This window comes from Malus sylvestris, chromosome 7 (assembly GCF_916048215.2).
Source record: "Malus sylvestris chromosome 7, drMalSylv7.2, whole genome shotgun sequence".
Lineage (NCBI taxonomy): Eukaryota > Viridiplantae > Streptophyta > Magnoliopsida > Rosales > Rosaceae > Malus > Malus sylvestris.
In genome coordinates, this window is record NC_062266.1 from 18,635,882 (window position 1) to 18,660,319 (window position 24,438).

The window sequence follows — 24,438 nt, forward strand, 5'->3', positions numbered from 1 at the left end:
GCAGACGACAAGACTGCCCTCAAAGCCTTCACGGCAGGCCTACGTGATTGTTTCTTTAAATACATGATCAATGCCAATACTTGGAAGACTTACTCTGAGGTGATGGCGCAGGCTTATAACCATGCCTCCGCCGAGGCAAAGACATATCAAGAGAAACCCCCTCACCCAACGCCATGGAGGAAGAACTAGCAATAGCTAAAGTTTGACGGTTGGGAAGATCATCCAATGTTTCTCTAGTACAGGACTCTGACAAAGACCCTGAAGACTCCGACATTGCAGACTCAGACTTAGAGCTAAAGCTAGAAGAGCCCTCATCACTAGAACTTCCAGGCTCTGACATCTACAATAAGAAGAAACAAATTCTATCACTACATGCATGATCAAAACATAAGGAAGTTCCTATATTACCCACATGAAGATGGTGCAAAGCGATGCCGGAACCCTTCTCAATCAGAAAGCAATCCGTCTTCCACAATCACTACAAAACAAGCAAATGAAGACCGTGTCAAGCGCCAAAAAAAAAAAAAAAAAAAAAAAAACAGCTTCATCCAAAAAGCTTCACCCGAAAAGCTTCACCTCCAAAACTTCACCCAAAAAGCTTCATCCAAAAAGTTTCACCCAAAAAGCTTCACCTAAAAAAGCTTCACCCAAAAAAAAAAACTTCACCTCCAAAAAGCTTCACCCAAACAGCTTCACCTAAAAAAGCTTCACCCACAAAGCTTCACCCAAAAAACTTCACCTGAAAAGCTTCACTTAAAAAAGCTTCACCTACACAGCTTCACCTAAAAAAGCTTCACCTAGAAAGCTCCCTCTACATACTTTCACCTACAAAGCTTCACCATCAAAGCTTCACCCAAAAAGCTTCACCTAAAAAAGCTTCACCTAAAAAAAACTTCACCTCCAAAAAGCATCACCCAAACAGCTTCACCTAAAAAAGCTTCACCCACAAAGCTTCACCTAAAAAGCTTCACCCACAAAGCTTCACCCAAAAAACTTCACCCGAAAAGCTTCACTTAAAAAAGCTTCACCTAGAAAGCTTCACCTAAAAAAGCTTCACCTAGAAAGCTTCACCTACATAGCTTCACCCAGAAAGCTTCATCTACAAAGCTTCACCATCAAAGCTTCACCTACAAAGCTTCAACACAAAACCTTGCTCCAAATAAACAAATTTTGTTCACAAAACCCAAGATGCCCTTGAACTTGTACAAAAACACTTGGGTAAACATAAACATTTTTTGTTTTACACCCACAAGGGCCCAAAATTTTCCTTCTTATTTATTCACTTATATATGTTCCCAAACATATTATAATAGATCCAACAACAAGCCAAAGTCCCAAGTTTCATAATGGACAAAAGTACAAGCAATTCATCAATAATGAAGGTGCTACAAAACTTGGAATCTGCCCCAAAATAGAAATCCAACCCAAGAGACTTTTTCTCTCTCTCCCTCTTCCGCCTCCTTTCATCTATCAAATTTCTGCAACCTCTGCTCTTCTCCAATGGAGCTGAATTTTGGACACCCTATAGTTTTTGAGCATATGAACAACTTTCAAGAAGGAACCATTTCTGTTTGAGCGACGGAAATTAAAGTGTTGAAGCTCCAAACATGACAGTCGGATTCTTGCAGATTTCGAAGCTGCTGTGATGTTTCGAAGATCTGGAAATATTTAACCATTAGTTCATTCTGAATTTTTGATATGTTATGAAAGAGACGATGAGGCACAACTTCAATGAAGAAAGCATGCTGATCTGAACAATAGAAAATGGAGTTTCGAAGCTCACAACAAATCTGACGGGTTGACAGAAAAATAATAACTAGTCATTCATCATACCTGAATTTCTTGAGTTATACAGCTCCGAGGGATCTCAAATTTGGATATGTTGTAGTTCACAAGCTGAGGAACAACTTCAATGAAGAAATCATGATGATCTGAGCAAGAGAAAATAGAGTTTCAAAGCTCACAACAAATCTGACGGGTTGACAGACAAATGATAAACAGTCACTCATCATACCTGGATTTCTGGAGTTATACTGCTCCGAGGGACCTCAAATTTGGATATGTTGTAGTTCACAAGTTAAGGAACACCTTCGATGAAGAAAGTATGTTGAGATGAACAAGAAAAAATGGAGTTTAGAAGCTCACAACAAGTCTGACGGGTTAACAGAAAATTGATGAACAGTTACTCATCATACCTGAATTTCTGGAGTTGTACTACTCTGATGGATCTCAAATTTGGAGATGTTGTAGTTCACAAGATAAGGAACAACTTTCATGAAGACGACTTTGCGATCTGAGCTATAGAGAATGGTGTTATCTTGCATCCACTCAGGCTGATTAGTGGAAACGAAAAGCAATTCCACCAAAGAAAAGATGAAAAAGAGAGAAAAGCTACTAATTGCACTTGATCTTGTCTAGTCAATAGCATGCAGCATCAAACACACAAAAGTTGGAAATATTTTTAGATAAGGCATATGCGAATGTGTGACATCGAAACAAGGATTCGTTACTTTGACAAATTAGTAACAAGCGAGACACCTCATTCGGCAACTCTCTTCGCCTGAAGACTTGGGGGACTCCCACCATATGCTACTGCACCTTAATACTCGGCAGTCTCACAACCACTCAGTGACTTGGATTTTTCAAGTCTCCAACCGAGAAGTTTTCCTCACTCGGGAAATTAAGGGAACACTACCTCAAAACTACATGCTTCACTCACAAAGCTTCAACAATACAGGTTTCAACAAAAGCAAAAATTCAAAGAACTTTATGAAGAAGGCTTTGGTGTATTTAACACAATATATTGAAATGAAGCAAAGCTTATTTATTAATATTTTCGATAAGCCACAAATATGTACATATACATGAGTCAAAATAAACAAACAAAAGGGAGCCTTCACAAAGGTTGCTTAGGGGAAGTCTCAGCAGTCGGTAGAGCCCCAGAAAGAGAAAGCACCGGAGGGTGGTTATCCGGAGCCTCAGTACTTGACAAAACCCCAGAAGGAGGAGGCATTGGAGGTTCATCATTTGAAGCTTCATTACCAGGTACAGCCCCAGAGGACGAAGGCAATAAATGCCTTTGGAACAAACCCACAAACCGCTGATGATCAAGTAAAACCTTACCATCAGATTCCTTCATCTGGTCAAGCTTCCTCTTCATGTTTGTAGCATAGTCATGGGCGAGCCGGTGCAACTGCTTATTCTCATGCTTGAGCCCTCTAATCTCTTGTTTGAGACTCATCACTTCAGCAGTCAATGATTCAACTTGGCGGGTTCTAGCAAATAGGCGTTGGGCCATATTAGACACAGAACCTGCACACTGAACACTAAGAGCCAGGGAGTCCTTAACAGCCAACTCATCAGACCGTTTGGAAAGTAGTCTGTTATCTTTGGGAGTGAGAAGGTTCCTGGCCACCACTGCAGCGGTCATATCATTCTTCATCACAGAATCCCCAACGGTAAGAGGACCAGTAGGGGATATGAAGGATGGGCGCCATATGTTGTCTGGAGAAGGCGTGGCTGTCTCTTCTCCAAGGTTCAGGTCAAAGCGACGGTCGGAGGGTCCAGACATTTTCAAATGTGTTGAAGAGGGAACAGGTCAGACAAATCAAGTTCTTAGAAGTGCAAGAAATGAGCTTCTACTGGTAGAGATTCAAGTGTGCTGTGGAACTTAATGCCAGCCTCTATAAAAATGTGCACTCGACGGAGCTTCAGAAATCGAAGAGGCGTTTGCTTTCTCAAAAGCTGGGCTGCTCAGAGACCACGAAGGCCGATCTCAGAAATCGAAGAAGCACCTGCTTTTTCAGCCTCGTCAGCACCTGTCACATGCACACTCAGCTTTGCGGAAATTACGGGCAATCTGTCGAAGATTTCTGGTGAAGTAGAAAGCACGTGAATCTTACTGTTCAATCACCGCTCTCCATATGCACCATCAACTCCTCGGGTACCACATATAACTTTATCAAAGATCTCTGACAAAGTTTAGGCACGAGAATTTCGAAGTCAGCTACCCTACTATTACCCATAAGGGTAAAGGAACAGCACCACTGCTTAACAACTGGAAAGTCCCTATGTGTATCGACCTCCGTGTTTTGCAGCAAGACAGGTTGGCAAGAACGTCCAACCTTTACTCACATTCGAGAAAAGACTCCCAACATAATTACTTTCTCAAAAACCGGAGTAGCACCGCTTTCCGAATCTCGAGAGTCAGATCCTCGACGGGATTGCTTGTTCGAAAACCGAAGAGGCACAACTCTCAGAACTTTGAGAGCCAGATTTCCTTAGATAAAGCTTGTCTGTAATCTTCACACGTAACATCAGCTTTCCAGATACCACATACCACTTTTTCAAAGTGCTCTGACAAAATTAAAACACGTGAAGCTGGCAGCTCCCACTACATTGCTGTGACCAAGAAGGGTAAAGGAATAGCATTACTACTTGTTATTGGGAAATCCCTATATACATTGACCTCCCTCCTCAACGGACAGGCAAACCTGCAAAAATGCTCAACCCTTTCTCGCATTCGAAAAGGCACCCTCAACATAACCTCTCGAAATACTCAGCTTTATTTCCCCCCGATAATACCTCAGAAAATAAGCCACACCAAGAACAAGAGTATCTCATATCATCAGGGTCGAAAGCAAGAGTATCCCATATCATGCTTTCTCCCTATCTTTGTCTTTGTCCTTGTCCACACCTGCAGGACAAGGAGAAAGAGAGCAGTCAGTTGGAACCTGAAATCAAACCTCCAATTTGGAACTGACTGCCTGGAGCCTTTGCCTGGTTGCTTACTTAGCATTGCTCTCGAGTACTCATCCTCAACTGCTGTCAAGGTCACGAATTCCACCGGCAAATACCTCATGACAGTTGATCAGATATTGGCTCTTTACACTGAAGCTGCCAAGCGTGGATGAGTCACTATGAAGGAATGTTCTGAAGGACCATTTAAATGCAAAGGTTGCACACCACTTCTGCCATGCAAAAGATTGAAGCAGAAGGTTCAACGGTGAGCTGAAACAGATCACTACAGCACGACACCTTTCCATACCACATTCATTATTCCGTCAACAGCAAAAGTATCCCATATCATCAAGGTCGAACGTACTTTAGATTTGATGGACTTGTTTTGACCCTCAAATTTTTGAGTCGGCCTTATACTCTGAAGGGCACCAGAAAACCATCCAGCACAGTTCAAGAATAAGCCTGTGGAAAGTTACTTCTTCAAAAGCAAAAGTATCTCATATCATCTCTTATCCATTTGCTTCTCCTTATCCTGGCAGTTGAATGAGAGACAAGGAGAAGAAGAACAATCAACCGGAAGCCGAAGTCAAACCTCTGATCCTGGGTTGCTTACTTGGAAGTTTGACTGCTTACCTTGTCTGTCACCTCTTTCGGCAGATCTCCTAGCTCGGCGACTTGGGGGACTCCTACTATAGGGTTTGTATCACACTTGACTAAGCCCGAAACTACAACTAAGCTTCAAGTGAAATTGATACATTACCTTGTGCGTCAACATTAGCTAAATACACCATTCCCGGATGGAGGAAAGGTACTTCCAGAGAAGGGCAGATGAAGATCAGACCACACTTCGGTACTTAGAAGTTTCGTGATTACTCAAGGGATTGGATCTTGCAAGTCCCCAACCGAGAAGTTTCCCTCACTCGGGAACTTAGGGGAGCACTGTTTGTACCATACTTGACCAATCCCGAAACTACCGAGCACCGGCCAACGCTATACTGTCAAGGACCCAGAAGAGTTCCCCTCCGACCAGGAGGCCAATCACTACTCGACACGTGTCAAGATTAGAAGCCAATCAGAGCGCAGCACGTGTCGACATCAAGAACCAATCATAACATGACACATGTCAATGTGACAAAGCTACAAGTTTTTCTATAAATAGGGGTCATTCCCCCACAATATTGCCTAATGCCATTTGTGTTAAATCATTCACAAGAACTCACTAAATTAAGAGCTTTATCCTTTGTACTTGTGTAAGCCCTTCACTACTAATAAGAACTCCTCTACTCCGTGGACGTAGCCAATCTGGGTGAACCACGTACATCCTGTGTTTGCTTCTCTGTCTCTATTCATTTACGTACTTATCCTCACTAGTGACCGAAGCAACCAAGCGAAGGTCACAAAACCCGACACTTTCTGTTGTACCAAAGTCTTCGCTGATTTTGTGCATCAACATTTGGCGCCGTCTGTGGGAAACGACACTTATTCCTACTCTCTTCAGCTGTGTCAAGCTGGTTTCTATCATTCGTACACTTTCTTTTGATCAGGCATCCCTCTCCAGCATGGGAAGCGAAGGAAGCCACAGCACACAGAATGACACCCCCCTTGCACATAGTGCGAAACAACGAAAGAAGGAAGGAAAACGAGTTCTTCTTCAAGCTAAAGTCGATGAGTTGGAAGCTCAGAACAATAAGATAGCAATGAGGAATGAGGTCCTCCAGGAGCAATATGAGAAGCTCTTCGAGACACTTCACGAAGCTAGGCAAGCTCAGACACGCGAGCTTGTTGCCCCCGTGGAAGTTAACCATCAACTGGGTGCCCTCCAACATGGAGGGTCACATGCATTCGACATAGATATCCCTGATAGGGAACAAATTACCCCTCGATTTGATAATCAACATGAGGCTTCTCTTAACCCAGTTGCTTCGACCCGAACCATGAGAAGCGGAGGGAGACACCTCTTTGCTGAAGGGGCAGAAGGATCGAAAGCCGTCTTTCGCGATTGTCGGGATTTCCTGAAGCAACGTCGAGAGAATTCCATCCATATAAGCTCAAAGATCAATGACCCAAGGATTTCTGAGAGACTCGGTCCCCTGCCACGGCCCGAGCCGGCCACCAACTTGGGGAAGGTGCAACAAGTCCTAGAGAGACATGAGGGTACAGGGGACTCAGAGGTGTTCCGACAGACATACCCTGGAAGCCAGTACAGCGAGTCCAGGGAAAAATCACATGCCCTTGATCAAACCTTCCTAATTCCAAGAGGAGATGGAGATTTACGAAAGAAAGCTCCAGTGGCACATAACTCCGCTCAGGACCCCCTTGTCCTACAACTTCTTGAGGAAGTAAACAAGTTGAAGGCTGAACGTCAGGCTGAAATACCTGACTGGAACCAACCCAGGCCTGGCCCTCTTACAAGGAGGATCCTCAACACCCCCCTTCAAGCAAAGACAAAGCAGAAGCTTGGCTTGCAACTTTATACTGGAAAAGAGGACCCGATTGAGCACCTTAACCTCTTTGAGTCCACCATGGCATACCGGATGCACACCGACGAAGAGCGATGTCTTCTCTTCCCCTCCACCCTCTCTGGCGGAGCTCTAAATTGGTATTGTCGTCTTACACCTGAGACGGTAGACTCATTTGAGGAATTGAGGAAACTATTTGTTTCCCAACACATTTTCCAAACCGATCGCTTGCACTCTGCAGATGACCTGTACACTATCCGCCAGAAGCCAGACGAGTCATTACGTATGTATGCTGGCCGCTTCAGCCATGAATACTCCCGGTGTGCCGAGGCAGACGACAAGACTGCCCTCAAAGCCTTCACGGCAGGCCTACGTGATTGTTTCTTTAAATACATGATCAATGCCAATACTTGGAAGACTTACTCTGAGGTGATGGCGCAGGCTTATAACCATGCCTCCGCCGAGGCAAAGACATATCAAGAGAAACCCCCTCACCCAACGCCATGGAGGAAGAACTAGCAATAGCTAAAGTTCGACGGTTGGGAAGATCATCCAATGTTTCTCTAGTACAGGACTCTAACAAAGACCCTGAAGACTCCGACATTGCAGACTCAGACTTAGAGCTAAAGCTAGAAGAGCCCTAATCACTAGAACTTCCAGGCTCTGACATCTACAATAAGAAGAAACAAATTCTATCACTACATGCATGATCAAAACATAAGGAAGTTCCTATATTACCCACAGGAAGATGGTGCAAAGCGATGCCGGAACCCTTCTCAATCAGAAAGCAATCCGTCTTCCACAGTCACTACAAAACAAGCAAATGAAGACCGTGTCAAGCGCCAAAAAAAAAAATTAAAAAAAAAAAAAAAAAAAAAAACAACTTCATCCAAAAAGCTTCACCCGAAAAGCTTCACCTCCAAAACTTCACCCAAAAAGCTTCATCCAAAAAGTTTCACCCAAAAAGCTTCACCTAAAAAAGCTTCACCCAAAAAAAAACTTCACCTCCAAAAAGCTTCACCCACAAAGCTTCACCTAAACAGCTTCATCCAAAAAGCTTCACCCGAAAAGCTTCACCTCCAAAGCTTCACCTAAACAACTTCATCCAAAAAGCTTCACCCGAAAAGCTTCACCTCCACAACTTCACCCAAAAAGCTTCATCCAAAAAGTTTCATCCAAAAAGCTTCACCCGAAAAGCTTCACCTCCAAAACTTCACCCAAAAAGCTTCATCCAAAAAGTTTCACCCAAAAAGCTTCACCTAAAAAAGCTTCACCCAAAAAAAACTTCACCTCCAAAAAGCTTCACCCAAACAGCTTCACCTAAAAAAGCTTCACCCACAAAGCTTCACCTAAAAAGCTTCACCCACACAGCTTCACCCAAAAAAAACTTCACCCGAAAAGCTTCACTTAAAAAAGCTTCACCTACAAAGCTTCACCTAAAAAAGCTTCACCTACAAAGCTTCACCTAAAAAAGCTTCACCTACAAAGCTTCAACACAAAACCTTGCTCCAAATAAACAAATTTTGTTCACAAAACCCAAGATGCCCTTGAACTTGTACAAAAACACTTGGGTAAACATAAACATTTTTTGTTTTACACCCACAAGGGCCCAAAATTTTCCTTCTTATTTATTCACTTATATATGTTCCCAAACATATTATAATAGATCCAACAACAAGCCAAAGTCCCAAGTTTCATAATGGACAAAAGTACAAGCAATTCATCAATAAAGAAGGTGCTACAAAACTTGGAATCTGCCCCAAAATAGAAATCCAACCCAAGAGACTTTTTCTCTCTCTCCCTCTTCCGCCTCTTTTCATCTATCAAATTTCTGCAACCTCTGCTCTTCTCCAATGGAGCTGAATTTTGGACACCCTATAGTTTTTGAGCATATGAACAACTTTCAAGAAGGAACCATTTCTGTTTGAGCGACGGAAATTAAAGTGTTGAAGCTCCAAACATGACAGTCGGATTCTTGCAGATTTCGAAGCTGCTGTGATGTTTCGAAGATCTGGAAATATTTAACCATTAGTTCATTCTGAATTTTTGATATGTTATGAAAGAGACGATGAGGAACAACTTCAATGACGAAAGCATGCTGATCTGAACAATAGAAAATGGAGTTTCGAAGCTCACAACAAATCTGACGGGTTGACAGAAAAATAATAACCAGTCATTCATCATACCTGAATTTCTTGAGTTATACAGCTCCGAGGGATCTCAAATTTGGATATGTTGTAGTTCCCAAGCTGAGGAACAACTTCAATGAAGAAAGCATGCTGATCTGAGCAAGAGAAAATAGAATTTCAAAGCTCACAACAAATCTGACGGGTTGACAGAAAAATCATAACCAGTCATTCATCATACCTGCAATTCTTGAGTTATACAGCTCCGAGGGATCTCAATTTTGGATATGTTGTAGTTCACAAGTTAAGGAACAACTTCGATGAAGAAAGTATGTTGATCTGAGCAAGAGAAAATAGAGTTTCGAAGCTCACAACAAGTCTGACAGGTTGACAGAAAAATGATGAACAGTCACTCATCCTACCTGAATTTCTGGATTTTTACTGCTCCGATGGATCTCAAATTTGGATATGTTGTAGCTGACAAGGTGAGGAACAACTTCGATGAAGAAAGTATGTTGAGATGAACAAGAAAAAATGGAGTTTAGAAGCTCACAACAAGTCTGACGGGTTAACAGAAAATTGATGAACAGTTACTCATCATACCTGAATTTCTGGAGTTGTACTACTCCGATGGATCTCAAATTTGGAGATGTTGTAGTTCACAAGATAAGGAACAACTTTCATGAAGACGACTTTGCGATCTGAGCTATAGAGAATGGTGTTATCTTGCATCCACTCAGGCTGATTAGTGGAAACGAAAAGCAATTCCACCAAAGAAAAGATGAAAAAGAGAGAAAAGCTACTAATTGCACTTAATCTTGTCTAGTCAATAGCATGCAGCATCAAACACACAAAAGTTGGAAATATTTTTAGATAAGGCATATGCGAATGTGTGACATCAAAACAAGGATTCGTTACTTTGACAAATTAGTAACAAGCGAGACACCTCATTCGGCAACTCTCTTCGCCTGAAGACTTGGGGGACTCCCACCATATGCTACTGCACCTTAATACTCGGCAGTCTCACAACCACTCAGTGACTTGGATTTTTCAAGTCTCCAACCGAGAAGTTTTCCTCACTCGGGAAATTAAGGGAACACTACATCAAACTACATGCTTCACTCACAAAGCTTCAACAATACAGGTTTCAACAAAAGCAAAAATTCAAAGAACTTTATGAAGAAGGCTTTGGTGTATTTAACACAATATATTGAAATGAAGCAAAGCTTATTTATTAATATTTTCGATAAGCCACAAATATGTACATATACATGAGTCAAAATAAACAAACAAAAGGGCGCCTTCACAAAGGTTGCTTAGGGGAAGTCTCAGCAGTCGGTAGAGCCCCAGAAAGAGAAAGCACCGGAGGGTGGTTATCCGGAGCCTCAGTACTTGACAAAACCCCAGAAGGAGGAGGCATTGGAGGTTCATCATTTGAAGCTTCATTACCAGGTACAGCCCCAGAGGACGAAGGCAATAAATGCCTTTGGAACAAACCCACAAACCGCTGATGATCAAGTAAAACCTTACCATCAGATTCCTTCATCTGGTCAAGCTTCCTCTTCATGTTTGTAGCATAGTCATGGGCGAGCCGGTGCAACTGCTTATTCTCATGCTTGAGCCCTCTAATCTCTTGTTTGAGACTCATCACTTCAGCAGTCAATGATTCAACTTGGCGGGTTCTAGCAAATAGGCGTTGGGCCATATTAGACACAGAACCTGCACACTGAACACTAAGAGCCAGATAGTCCTTAACAGCCAACTCATCAGACCGTTTGGAAAGTAGTCTGTTATCTTTGGGAGTGAGAAGGTTCCTGGCCACCACTGCAGCGGTCATATCATTCTTCATCACAGAATCCCCAACGGTAAGAGGACCAGTAGGGGATATGAAGGATGGGCGCCATATGTTGTCTGGAGAAGGCGTGGCTGTCTCTTCTCCAAGGTTCAAGTCAAAACGACGGTCGGAGGGTCCAGACATTTTCAAATGTGTTGAAGAGGGAAGAGGTCAGACAAATCAAGATCTTAGAAGTGCAAGAAATGAGCTTCTACTGGTAGAGATTCAAGTGTGCTGTGGAACTTAATGCCAGCCTCTATAAAAATCTGCACTCGACGGAGCTTCAGAAATCGAAGAGGCGTTTGCTTTCTCAAAAGCTGGGCTGCTCAGAGACCACGAGGGCCGATCTCAGAAATCGAAGAAGCACCTGCTTTTTCAGCCTCGTCAGCACCTGTCACATGCGCAATCAGCTTTGCGGAAATTACGGGCACTCTGTCGAAGATTTCTGATGAAGTAGAAAGCACGTGAATCTTACTGTTCAATCACCGCTCTCCATATGCACCATCAACTCCTCGGGTACCACATATAACTTTATCAAAGATCTCTGACAAAGTTTAGGCACGAGAATTTCGAAGTTCCAGCTACCCTACTATTACCCATAAGGGTAAAGGAACAGCACCACTGCTTGACAACTGGAAAGTCCCTATGTGTGTCGACCTCCGTGTTTTGCGGCAAGACAGGTTGGCAAGAACGTCCAACCTTTACTCACATTCGAGAAAAGACTCCTAACATAATTACTTTCTCAAAAACCGGAGTAGCACCGCTTTCCGAATCTCGAGAGTCAGATCCTCGACGGGATTGCTTGTTCGAAAACCGAAGAGGCACAACTCTCAGAACTTCGAAAGCCAGATTTCCTTAGATAAAGCTTGTCTGTAATCTTCACACGTAACATCAGCTTTCCAGATACCACATACCACTTTTTCAAAGTGCTCTGACAAAATTAAAACACGTGAAGCTGGCAGCTCCCACTACATTGCTGTGACCAAGAAGGGTAAAGGAATATCATTACTACTTGTTATTGGGAAATCCCTATATACATTGACCTCCCTCCTCAACGGACAGGCAAACCTGCAAAAATGCTCAACCCTTTCTCGCATTTGAAAAGGCACCCTCAACATAACCTCTCGAAATACTCAGCTTTATTTCCCCCCGATAATACCTCAGCAAATAAGCCACACCAAGAACAAGAGTATCTCATATCATCAGGGTCGAAAGCAAGAGTATCCCATATCATGCTTTCTCCCTATATTTGTCTTTGTCCTTGTCCACACCTGCAGGACAAGGAGAAAGAGAGCAGTCAGTCAGAACCTGAAATCAAACCTCCAATTTGGAACTGACTGCCTGGAGCCTTTGCCTGGTTGCTTACTTAGCATTGCTCTCGAGTACTCATCCTCAACTGCTGTCAAGGTCACGAATTCCACCGGCAAATACCTCATGACAGTTGATCAGATATTGGCTCTTTACACTGAAGCTGCCAAGCATGGATGAGTCACTATGAAGGAATGTTCTGAATGACCATTTAAATGCAAAGGTTGCACACCACTTCTGCCATGCAAAAGATTGAAGCAGAAGGTTCAACGATGAGCTGAAACAGATCACTACAGCACGACACCTTTCCATACCACATTCATTATTCCGTCAACAGCAAAAGTATCCCATATCATCAAGGTCGAACGTACTCTAGATTTGATGGACTTGTTTTGACCCTCAAATTTTTGAGTCGGCCTTATACTCTGAAGGGCACCAGAAAACCATCCAGCACAGTTCAAGAATAAGCCTGTGGAAAGTTACTTCTTCAAAAGCAAAAGTATCTCATATCATCTCTTATCCATTTGCTTCTCCTTATCCTGGCAGTTGAATGAGAGACAAGGAGAAGGAGAACAATCAACCGGAAGCCGAAGTCAAACCTCTGATCCTGGGTTGCTTACTTGGAAGTTTGACTGCTTACCTTGTCTGTCACCTCTTTCGGCAGATCTCCTAGCTCGGCGACTTGGGGGACTCCTACTATAGGGTTTGTATCACACTTGACTAAGCCCGAAACTACAACTAAGGTTCAAGTGAAATTGATACATTACCTTGTGCGTCAACATTAGCTAAATACACCATTCCCGGATGGAGGAAAGGTACTTCCAGAGAAGGGCAGATGAAGATCAGACCACACTTCGGTACTTAGAAGTTTCGTGATTACTCAAGGGATTGGATCTTGCAAGTCCCCAACCGAGAAGTTTCCCTCACTCGGGAACTTAGGGGAGCACTGTTTGTACCATACTTGACCAATCCCGAAACTATCGAGCACCGGCCAACGCTATACTGTCAAGGACCCAGAAGAGTTCCCCTCCGACCAGGAGGCCAATCACTACTCGACACGTGTCAAGATTAGAAGCCAATCAGAGCGCAGCACGTGTCGACATCAAGAACCAATCATAACATGACACATGTCAATGTGACAAAGCTACAAGTTTTTCTATAAATAGGGGTCATTCCCCCACAATATTGCCTAATGCCATTTGTGTTAAATCATTCACAAGAACTCACTAAATTGAGAGCTTGATCCTTTGTACTTGTGTAAGCCCTTCACTACTAATAAGAACTCCTCTACTCCGTGGACGTAGGCAATCTGGGTGAACCACGTACATCCTGTGTTTGCTTCTCTGTCTCTATTCATTTACGTACTTATCCTCACTAGTGACCGAAGCAACCAAGCGAAGGTCACAAAACCCGACACTTTCTGTTGTACCAAAGTCTTCGCTGATTTTGTGCATCAACAGACTATATCTTGCATGCCCTTCATTCCATCACCTCAATTCAAATTAATCCCAAGAGAGGTTCATTACCAAAGTTCCACATATAAACAAAACCAATCATAAAGAGAGAGCGACTTCAATTCTACTTAGCATATCATGATACTAGTGTTTTAACCTATAGATTTGATTTCGACAATTATTTTTATTTTCAATTTCAATCATTCATTTTTCATATCCATCTATATACGGCTGAAAGAAAAAATTGCATAAAATGGTTTTAAGTTAGAGATGGCGTAAGCAACGAACTCCATTTTGAGCTCTATGTATTCTCCGAAATCCTAGCTCATCGAAATCCTACACTAAAATTTACTCAGAAACTGTCAAAATACTAACAAGAAGTACACAACAAGATACCCTAATAAAAAACATAAGTTAAAAGATTAAGTTCATGAACCACAAATTTATACAAGTATTAAAATCACAATTCGATAAAGGTAATAACAAACTAACCCATAAAGGCAGTAGAAGAAGAAGCCAAAGCAGACTTCTAAACAATGCACCTTCTCCTCTATTGCAAAACCAAAAGTACTCAAACTAACAATAGGTCTTAGTTCAATATTGAGCGTACGTTTTGTCAAAGCAGTGGCCACTATTTATAATAGATCAATCCTACTAATTATCCTATTAGAATCACCATAGGATACCAACTATGAATCTAAACATATTACAAGTGCATCATCAAAATAGACTTCCAGTCCCACTAGGACTAAGATAATTTGAATTAAATCCTACAAAAATTAGGATAGTTTTAAGCTTTGTAGCAAAACTTTTCTATCTCAATTGAAACACTACAATCGGCTATAATATTCATTTTCATACCTATATTCTAACAAGTGTATGTATTAAACAGCCTCTCCATAAATGGGGGTAAGGCTAGCCGACATTCACCTTTCCCAGACCCTGCGTAAAGCGGGAGCCTTGTGCACTGGGTACGACCTTTTAGTAGAACAATATCGACAATGCACGTCGATAAAAAAAAAAAAAAGTAAAACTACTTACATCACTAGAACCAAAGCTACTGAATTTGAGCTAGGCTAGCTCAAGCTCGGACAAGCCTAGAACCAAAGCTTGATTGGGCACATGAGCTTCAGTTGTGTTACTTCACTCCTCTGAACTTGTACGATGCGCATAATTTAAATAATTTTCCTCGTAGATTTTGCGCGCCCTTGCTGACATGGTTCCGATGTTCAGCACACTTGTTCTCTTTCCCCATATCAGGCGTGCTAGTATATCATAGTCTTGTTGGAATGATGCAGCATCCATTTCATGCCAAGGTTACAAGGAAGAAGTGACTAACGGTTCATTTCCTGGCGCTGCCCACAGCCCATATAGAACAAGTGCTCAAGATGTTAATGGTTTTTAAAGTTCGTTACAAAAGTGGGGTTTGGACAAGGCAGCATCTGCAGCAGCTGAAGCAGCAGAGAAGATCAATAGAAGCAACTAACCTAGCGGAGGCAGCCAGACAAGCGACTGGTAAGGGGCCAGCCTAGAAGAATTCGTTTCTAAAGGCAGGGCTCGCGTTGAAAGTTAGATAACCAATTAAACAGGTATGTAATGAAAATGTGCAACACCGACGCTGTCTCGTGGTCTCTTTGTAACAGTGAGGTATCCAAAATATGCAACTGGTTTCCACCTTGAGTTGTCATAGAAATGTTTTATTCTTCTGCATAAAGTTGTGTTTAGAATTTGGAAGCGACTTCAGAGACAAGACTCATCCATTTCAGGGTTTTATTCGTAACTTCATGTGATTACTGATACAGGCACCTTTATAAAGAATATGAGAACATTATTATTTGCTGCAGAATCTGCTGCAGTTGAGGAGTGATTTATATTCCGTCTGATGTAACAACAGAGGAATGGTTTCTTTGAGTGTGAAATGCATCCAAACTTCTCCAGTGGAACTTTGCTACTTGCATGTATTTTGTGCAAACGGAATAGAAGCTAGAATCTTGTACATGTAAAATTTCTACGATTACTTGTAGTTGTAACGAGGGAAATAAGAAATTAGGTATATATACGGGAGTATGGAATGTGGATTGGATCAACTAGATGGGATCATACGAGTAGTTGATCTAATTTCTGATTTACAGGGATTCGATTACTAATTTTGATCTATACTTGCATATTTTTATTTTATTTGAATGTATATTGATTCCTCATGTGTCAATAAACACATAAAAATGAGAGGTCAGAAATCGAAATCATTCTCTTTTTTCTCTGACAAATGATCAAACAATCACAATTTTACTAACTAACCCATTAAAGAAAAATTAGACACCAAATCAAAATTGAAATAAACAGTCCCAAAGTACAATCCCATGTCTTCTTAAACCCTAATCCCCTACTTCAAATCCCCCCCCCAAAACAAAATGAACCACCTATCACTCTCAGCCTCAAAGCACCTCCTTAAACCCCAACCCTCCAAAACCCAATCCTCCGTCGTTCTCCTCCTCCTCAACCACCAATTCTCCACCGATTCCGATCCCAATCCCAACCCCAAACCCAGCAAACAACCCCACGAAGATGACTCGCTAGTAACCCAAGTCGTCCAACTCCTCGAATCCGATGAAAAAGACTGGAACTTGGACCAGCTCCGCCACCTCCTCTTCTCCGACTCCGCCGCCGCTCCTTCTCCTCGCTCTCTCTTCCGCATCACTCGCCGCCTCAACACTATCTCCAAAGCCCTCAAGTTCTTCGACTACGTTTCCGAGAATGTGGCAACCTCACCGGACTCGGCGGCGGCGGCGGCCTCGCTCTCTTCATCATTCCAGGCCGTTCTCGAGCTCGCTGAGCGAGAACCCTACTCGCAAACTAGGCTTTTCGACATGTATAAGATGGCGAAAGAGCGGAACATTCCGGTTAATATGGGCGCCGCTGTTCTGCTAGTTCGATCGCTGGGCTTTGCTGGTATGGTGGATGAGGCGGTCAACGTGTATAACGGTCTGGACCCCGGTTTGAAGAATACCCATCTTCGCAATTGGGTGATTAGTGTGCTGTTGAAATGGGGACGGGTCGATGATGCACTGAAGATGCTCGACAAAATGTTTGATCCAAATGCAGAGTTCCGGGTTGACAGTGTTACTGCTGATATTGTGCTTTCCTCTTTGCTGAAGAGAGAGCGGCCCGGGAGGAGCGTCAGTGAGGAGGACATTGTGGGTTTGGTGCAGAAATTTGGGGAGCATGGTGTGTTTCCTGATAGTTTGAAACTTACGAAATTGATCACGTCGTTGTGTAGGAACAGGAACACTAGTCGGGCTTGGGACGTTTTATATTACATTATTAATTCTGGTGGTGCTGTAGAAGCTGCTTGTTGCAATGCGCTTTTGACAGGTTTGGGAAGAGTTAAAGATTTTAAGAGGATGAATGAGCTTATGGTAAAGATGAAAGAAATGGACATCCCTCCCAATGTTGTAACTTACGGTATTGTCATTAACTGTTTGTGCAAGTCTAGGAGGGTGGATGAGGCCTTGGAGTTGTTTGAAAGGATAAGTGGAGGAGGAGAGAAACCTGATGGGATTTCGGCTGAACCCGATGTGATCATTTTTAACACTCTGATTGATGGACTTTGTAAAGTGGGAAGGCAAGAAGAAGGATTACGTCTGATGGAAAAAATGAGATTGCAAGATGGCTGTGCACCTAATACTGTTACCTACAATAGTTTGATTGACGGTTTCAACAAGGTTGGGGACATCGAGAGGGGTCGTGAGCTCTATGATCAAATGAAGGAGGAAGGTATACCGCCAAGTGTAGTTACTCTCAATACTTTGGTTGATGGTCTCTGTAAACATGGGAGGCTCAACAGCGCACTGGAGTTCCTTAATGAAATGCAGAGGGATGGTATAAAAGGCAATGTCACAACGTACACGATGCTAATCACTTCCTTTTGTAATGTAAACAATATTGGCATGGCAATGGAACTGTTTGAGCAAATGTTAAGTTCTGGATGCTCCACAGATGCAAAAGTTTACTACTGCTTGATCTCTGGTTTAAGCCAAGCCAGAAGGATGGATGATGCCAACATTGTTGTATCAAAGTTGAAGGAGGCCGGGTTCTCCCTGGATGTCATTGCCTTCAATGTTTTGATCAACGGGTTCTGCAAGACAAAAAAACTCGAGAAGGTGCATGAGATGATCCAGGAAATGGAGACAGCTGGAGTAAAGCCTGATAGCATCACATACAACACGCTGATTTCATATTTGTGCTCAGCTGGGGAACTAACAACTGCTCATAGAGTCCTGAGCAAGATGATAAATGAGGGCCTTGTTCCAACTGTTTTCACTTTTGGATCATTGATTCATGCATATTGTTTGAAGGGCGATACATACAAAGCCATGAAGATCTTCAGAGACATGGGTTCTAAGTGGAGTGCTCCTCCCAACACAGTAGTATACAACATCTTAATAGATTCTTTATGCAAGAATAATGAAGTGGACGTCGCACTTTCGTTGATGGATAGTATGAAAAATAAGGGAGTGAGACCTAATACCTTGACATTCAATGCCATGTTCAAAGGTCTTAAGGAGAATAATGTGCTGGAGAAAGCATTTAAATTAATGGATCAAATGATTGAACAGGCATGTAATCCGGATTATATAACCATGGAGATCCTGACCGAATGGCTTTCTGCTGTTGGTGAAACCGAAAAGTTGAGAAGGTTTGTGCAAGGATATGAAGTTGCTGCTTCCACTGCATAGAGTATCTGCACTTAGAGAAGGATGAGAGCATCGATTATAGATTGTCAGCCGTTCTCAGGAGAAAGCATAACTGCTTAACTGAGTCTTTGTTTCCACCCTTCCGTGTTGAGATTAGGCCACGTAACATTGCAGCGAATGAGTTTATATTGGTTCCCATTTCCTTGTATGAAAACACTATGGACTTGTTTGGATGTGTTTTTAAAATGACTGAAAGCGATTTTGGTGAAAATGTTTTTGAAACCAATCCTTAGTAAAAATCCAAGTAGATCCTGAAAAAGCACTTAAAAGTGCTTTTACAACTCAAAATCAATTTCACCAAAACGTTTTCAATCATTTTAAAAGTACATCCAAACGAGCTCTATATTGGTCCCGTGTTGATCTCTTGTGGTTGCATACAAGGATTTCTCATGTTTGAGTTCTACATCATATGATCCAATTTTTCTAGGGCACGAATGCGTATGAAAAACTAAGAACGACCCATCAGATGGTTTACCAGACTGGAGTGGTGCTACGCCGCTCAATCGGCGAAAGTACCACTCCACGGGCACAATGATAAGTACGTGTTCGTTGTGTAGCCGGACCCGACGATCATGTCCTAACAAATGTTTTGCTTTTATAGGACTAGAGTACCTGCAGAAATTTCTGGATGTAATTACATCTTTTTGTCCTAACAAATGTATGCCCATTACACAATGTTTCATTAATTGAGCCAATCAGCATCCGATGTACAACTTCTTTGCCTACAACGGGAACCAGAAAGTAAATAAAATTGTAGCATCTTGTTTGTGGAGGTTTCCTCGTTTTTCTGATTCCATCTAACTTCTGGTTCTTGTCCCTGTGTGAATGAAATTGACTTTTCCGAAACAAATTGTTTTTGTTTGTTTTGTAGCATTGAACGATGCACTGAAGGGATGAGGATCCTCTTCATATGTTTTTTGTAAGGCTATCTCCAACCAAGGGTTGGCCAAATGGCTCGTTTTAGCCATCTGGTCCTCAAAGATATTAATATTTTAATTAACAATACATGGCCACATTTGTCTCCATCTCCAACCGAGAGCCAAAGGGCCATAGGGCTCATTTTAGCCCTGTCACAAAAAAACGTCTCCAACCGAGGACCAAAGAGTCATAGGGCCAAACATAATTTGTTATTTAAATTTAATGTTATTTAATGTTGTTTCATGTTACTTAATTTAATGTTGTATAATGACTTAAGAAGTTATAGGAAAAAAAATAGAATTTAAAAAGAAATATGAAACAAATTTTGTAAAATAAAAGTTATAGGCAGTTATAGAAAAAAATAGAAGTTATACGAAAAAAAATTCAAAAATAATGGCTAGCTGACGTCAGCTAGCCGTTGGATTTGAAAATTTGGCCTAACATTCCTGTCGGTTATATCTGACAGAAATGCTCACATTTATGGCCAGCCCGGGGTTGGCTGGCTGGATTAGGCTAGCCTTTTGGCCCTTTCATATTCTGTGGGGCCCACAAGCCCTCTAACCTAGCCCTCGGTTGGAAATGGTTTTTGGGTGTTTTTCGACCCTTTGGCCCTCTGGACCCTTCGGTTGGAGATGGCCTAAGAATTCTAGAAATCCTCACATTCTATCAATTCATCTTATATCGTGTGACTAGCTTTCCTTACATACTATTTGTGTTTAATTTTAAATAAAAAAAATTTGTAATGATTTCTGGCCGCACGATGTACAATGAACAGATAGAATGTAAGGATCTTAGAAATCCTCACAAAGAGGATCCGGATGGGATTTAAATCTGCACTGAGGGAAGAAATTCAGCATCTCAAACTTGTGATTGGGCAAGCTATGTCAAATGGTGGACCTGTGATGAACTACACTTCTTTTGGCGGGGCGGGACTTCAAACAAGTGAGTTTTAAGGCCATCTCCAACCGAGGGCAGGCTAGAGGGCTCGTTTGAGTCATCTGGCCCTCCAAGAAATTAATATTTTAACGAACAGTACATGGTCATATTTGTTTTCATCTCCAATCGAGGGCCAAATGGCCATAGGGCTTGTTTTAGCCCGGTCGCAAAAAATCGTCTCCAACAAAAGGCTAAAGGACTATAAGGCCAAACATAATTTATTATTTAAAAACTACAACTGCAATTCAAATCCAAATTAAATTTAATGTTATTTAATGTTGTTTCATATTGTTTAATTTAATGTTGTATAATAGCTTAGGAAGTTATAGGAAAAAAATAGAATTTAAAAAAAAAATTGTTAAAAAAAACTGTAAAAAAAAATTCAAAAAGAATGGCTAGTTGACATCAGCTAGCCGTTATATTAAAAAATATTCCATGCTATTTGTGTCGGTTATAACCTACACTATTTCTTTTATTTCTGTCGGTTATAACCGATAGCATTAAAAAAAATTTAGCCAACCAGGGGCTAGGCTGGCTGGCTGGCTGCATGTGGCCAGCCCTTTGGCCCTTTCAGATTCTGTGGGGCCCACGAGCCCTCAGGCTTAGCCCTCAGTTGGAGACGGTTTTCGGGTTATTTTCGGCCATCTTGACCCTTTGGTTGGAGATGGCCTAAGACTTAGGTCTATTTGTGTGTATTTTTTGTTCTTTTCATTAAAATTTAAGCCATTTTTATTGAATTAAGTTATTAGATAGTTCTTTTGTTAAGAAAAAGTTTGAAAAAAATCCTTGTCGTTAAAGCTCCGTATAAAACATTGTGCCAAAAACATGAGGTAGTAAAGAATTCATGGGAAGTTTAACTTTTGAGAATCTTCTGAGCATTTCTCTAACCTCTTTACCATGTCGAAACGCAATTGAGCAAAGAAGAAGCCATTTCAAATGAGAGGTTGCAAACATATTGTCCCACTGCAAAATTTCACTTTTGAATTGGTGGAGTTCATATTTGGCCAATCCAAACCATTGACCTTTTAAATCTACCTTACCTCTTAAATCTACCTTAATTTTTAGGGACAGTTCGAAATTTAGCATTTTTTTTGTCTTACGGTAACACCATTATTTAGTTTAAAAAATTCACGTGTTATAATGTGAGTAAATTATAGAGTTAAAAATTTATGAATCTTGTGAGTAATGCACTCATACATCTTTGACAATCACAGATGAATTGTGTGCAAACTTGTTCTTTTTGTATTTTCAATGAGTTATTTCAACAAGTGTGTCAGTTATGATTATTCAAAATGGGAAATTGGTCCTTAATTAGACAGGAAACAAGTAATACCCGATCGTGTGTTATAGATATAAAATGGGTGAATTAGTAATTTTTAGGGACAGTTCGAAATTTAGCATTTTTTTTGTCTTACGGTAACACCATTATTTAGTTTAAAAAATTCACGTGTTATAATGTGAATAAATTATAGAGTTAAAAATTTATGAATCTTGTGAGTAATGCACTCATACATCTTTGACAATCACACATGAATCGTGTGCAAACTTGTTCTTTTTGTATTTTCAATGAGTTATTTCAACAAGTGTGTCAATTATGATTTTTCAGAATGGGAAATTGGTCCTTCTTAATTAGACAGGAAACAAGTAATACCCGATCGTGTGTTATAGATATAAAATGGGTGAATTAGTGATGCCACGTGATAGTGTGATGATCAAAACAAATGATTTGTCAAAATGGGAAATTGCTTTTTCTTAATTAGAAAATAATCAAGCATTACCTAGTCGTGTGTTATAAATATAAAAAGAGTGAATTAGTACGCCACCTGATAGTGTGACGGTGGGGCAAAATGTTTCTCGCAAATTTAGGAGTGGCTTCCGTGCTTGGTCAATACAATCATTGTTGGAGCAATTTAAGAAAATATGAAAATAATAATATGAATTCCGATAACAATACTCACAAAACTACAACCAAATATCCTACAACAAGAAATGTGTATACAATCAACGTAAACAACAAAGAAAGTAAGAAATACTAACAAGCTTGGAGGTTGAGGTTAATATAAATGCAATGTCCTAAAGATAAAATTTCGCCCATAGCAAGCTTGTAGTTTGGTAGTGTTCGTCTCCTAGAATTCAACAATACATAATCCCAAATCAAAAGTTCCGTAATATTCAAACTGTGACAAACATTATATATTCCTTACTATCAAGACACGACTCAGAATTAAACAAAAAGAACAGTAGAACATTAAGGGAAACTTCTACATGTGCAGGAACCCGAACTTTTTACAGGTCCTTGTAGGATTTGATCTTTTCTCTAACGTCGGACTTTTCACGTCCTCTCATTGATTGGGTCACACTCAACTTTCTTACCCTTTCTCTTCTTCTAATTTCTTAAAATACAGAAAACGTTTTCTCGACGAATATTGTCGCTAACTTTCAAGGCTATCTCCACCACCGACAATCATAAACCGACACAAACTAACGTCAACCCAACATTGAATTTGTTTTTTGACCAAAAAAAGCATTTAAATTTGTTTATTTGGGCGTCAGTTAATACATTTATCCTTTTTCTTCTCGTCATAAACGAGTTCAGTTGAATTGAAGTCACACCCAAGTATGTCAATTTCATTTCGGATGATCCTAAAGAGATTAAATTTTTTAAATAAATTTGCAAACTAAATGATGTATTTGTAGATAATTAGATTATTAATTAAGTATCGATTTAACGTACTTCTTTCTTATTAACGACATATTATTTGGTTTACAAATTTTGTTTAAAAAATTAATCTCTCTAGTATTATCTATTTCATAATGACCACTGAACAGGATAAACCTCTAAAAAGATTTTTATGCTTTAAAAAGAAAATTTTATATTTATTATTGTGAGTCATAGAGGATGCAAGTTTTGGGGACTTTCTGCGAAAATTTAGTATTATAGCCAGTTTACGTCAAAAAGAAAGTTTTAGGCCATGTCCAGCTATAAGGGCTATTAAGCCTATTATGCCATATTTAGTCTTAAAATTGATAAAAATAACCTCTCCAAAAAACTAAAGGGATTCTGACTAAAAGAATTAGGCTAAGTTTAGCCCCATGACACGCGACATGCAGCGCATGGCAGACAAGCTTGGCCCAAAAAAAAGTAGCCAAATGTGAATGGAAATAAAATATAGTCATGCATTGTTAGAGATGGAAAAATTTAGCACTAAAGTAATTTTTAAAATATTAATTTTTAGAGAGCTAAAACATATCTAAGGACTACATTTAACCTTTCATATATAGAAATGGCTTTACATAAAGGAAGGGTAACTTTAAGAGAGAATCCGACTTTACATTTACGAGATTCATTTCAAACTACAATCAATCAAAACCCACTATATTTTTAGAACAATGCTATTCACACTCATTTTCACTTCCCACACGCTTTGGTCATTGATTTTTTTTAATTCATTCGATCCGATGACCGAAAATTAAGAGAGATATGTAAGAAGTAAAACTTGTGTGTGGATAGCAATACCTCTTTTATATAATATACAAATACCGTTAACATTATATTTGTCAATATTAACGTTTAGTCTTCAATTTATTAAGAAACAAACTGTAAATTTAAATAACTTATGTGTATTAATCACTTGGGACTCCAAGTCCAAACCTTGCTCTCTTGTGACCACAAACTTGGGCATTGTGTGTGTGTTGCTAAAGCTGTGATTGATGTCGATAGTTTCATTAATATAAAGCTCAAATAAGAAAATATTTAGTTTACCTCAACTGGACTTTATACAATCTCTAGAAATTCCATTCCAATCGAGGTTAAGTCTATCTTCAAATAAGATATCAAATTTTAAACATATAATTTAAATTTGATAGCTTATGTGGCACTTTGACATTTTTTAAAATTTTGCTCTTTAC

At 40.5% G+C, this 24,438-nt stretch overlaps 2 protein-coding genes across 9 annotated transcripts; one reads left to right on the forward strand and one right to left on the reverse strand.

Moving 5' to 3' along the window:
- On the reverse strand, positions 1 to 11,799 carry LOC126627635 (uncharacterized). 8 transcript variants are annotated; one of them, XR_007625089.1, is made up of 4 exons: positions 2,015 to 2,209; positions 1,834 to 1,931; positions 929 to 1,658; positions 3 to 696 (listed from the first exon to the last, which is right to left on the reverse strand). XR_007625089.1 is itself a non-coding variant. In XM_050297146.1 (3 exons), exon 1 carries the CDS (start codon positions 11,301 to 11,303, stop codon positions 10,629 to 10,631), a length of 675 nt encoding a protein of 224 aa, XP_050153103.1. In that variant the 5' UTR covers positions 11,304 to 11,799; the 3' UTR covers positions 1,254 to 1,658; positions 9,567 to 9,664; positions 9,929 to 10,628. The 8 variants fall into 8 exon arrangements, 5 of the variants coding, with proteins under 5 accessions (XP_050153103.1, XP_050153104.1, XP_050153102.1 ...); XR_007625090.1 differs by lacking the exon at positions 1,834 to 1,931 and having other exon boundaries at positions 1 to 696; positions 929 to 1,750; XR_007625091.1 differs by lacking the exon at positions 1,834 to 1,931 and having other exon boundaries at positions 929 to 1,640.
- Positions 11,800 to 16,153: 4,354 nt separating this feature from the next.
- LOC126627722 (pentatricopeptide repeat-containing protein At3g61520, mitochondrial-like) lies at positions 16,154 to 19,447 on the forward strand. Its single transcript, XM_050297238.1, has one exon. The coding sequence runs from the start codon at positions 16,333 to 16,335 to the stop codon at positions 18,655 to 18,657; it is 2,325 nt and encodes a 774-aa protein (XP_050153195.1). The 5' UTR covers positions 16,154 to 16,332; the 3' UTR covers positions 18,658 to 19,447.
- The last annotated feature ends 4,991 nt before the right edge of the window (positions 19,448 to 24,438 follow it).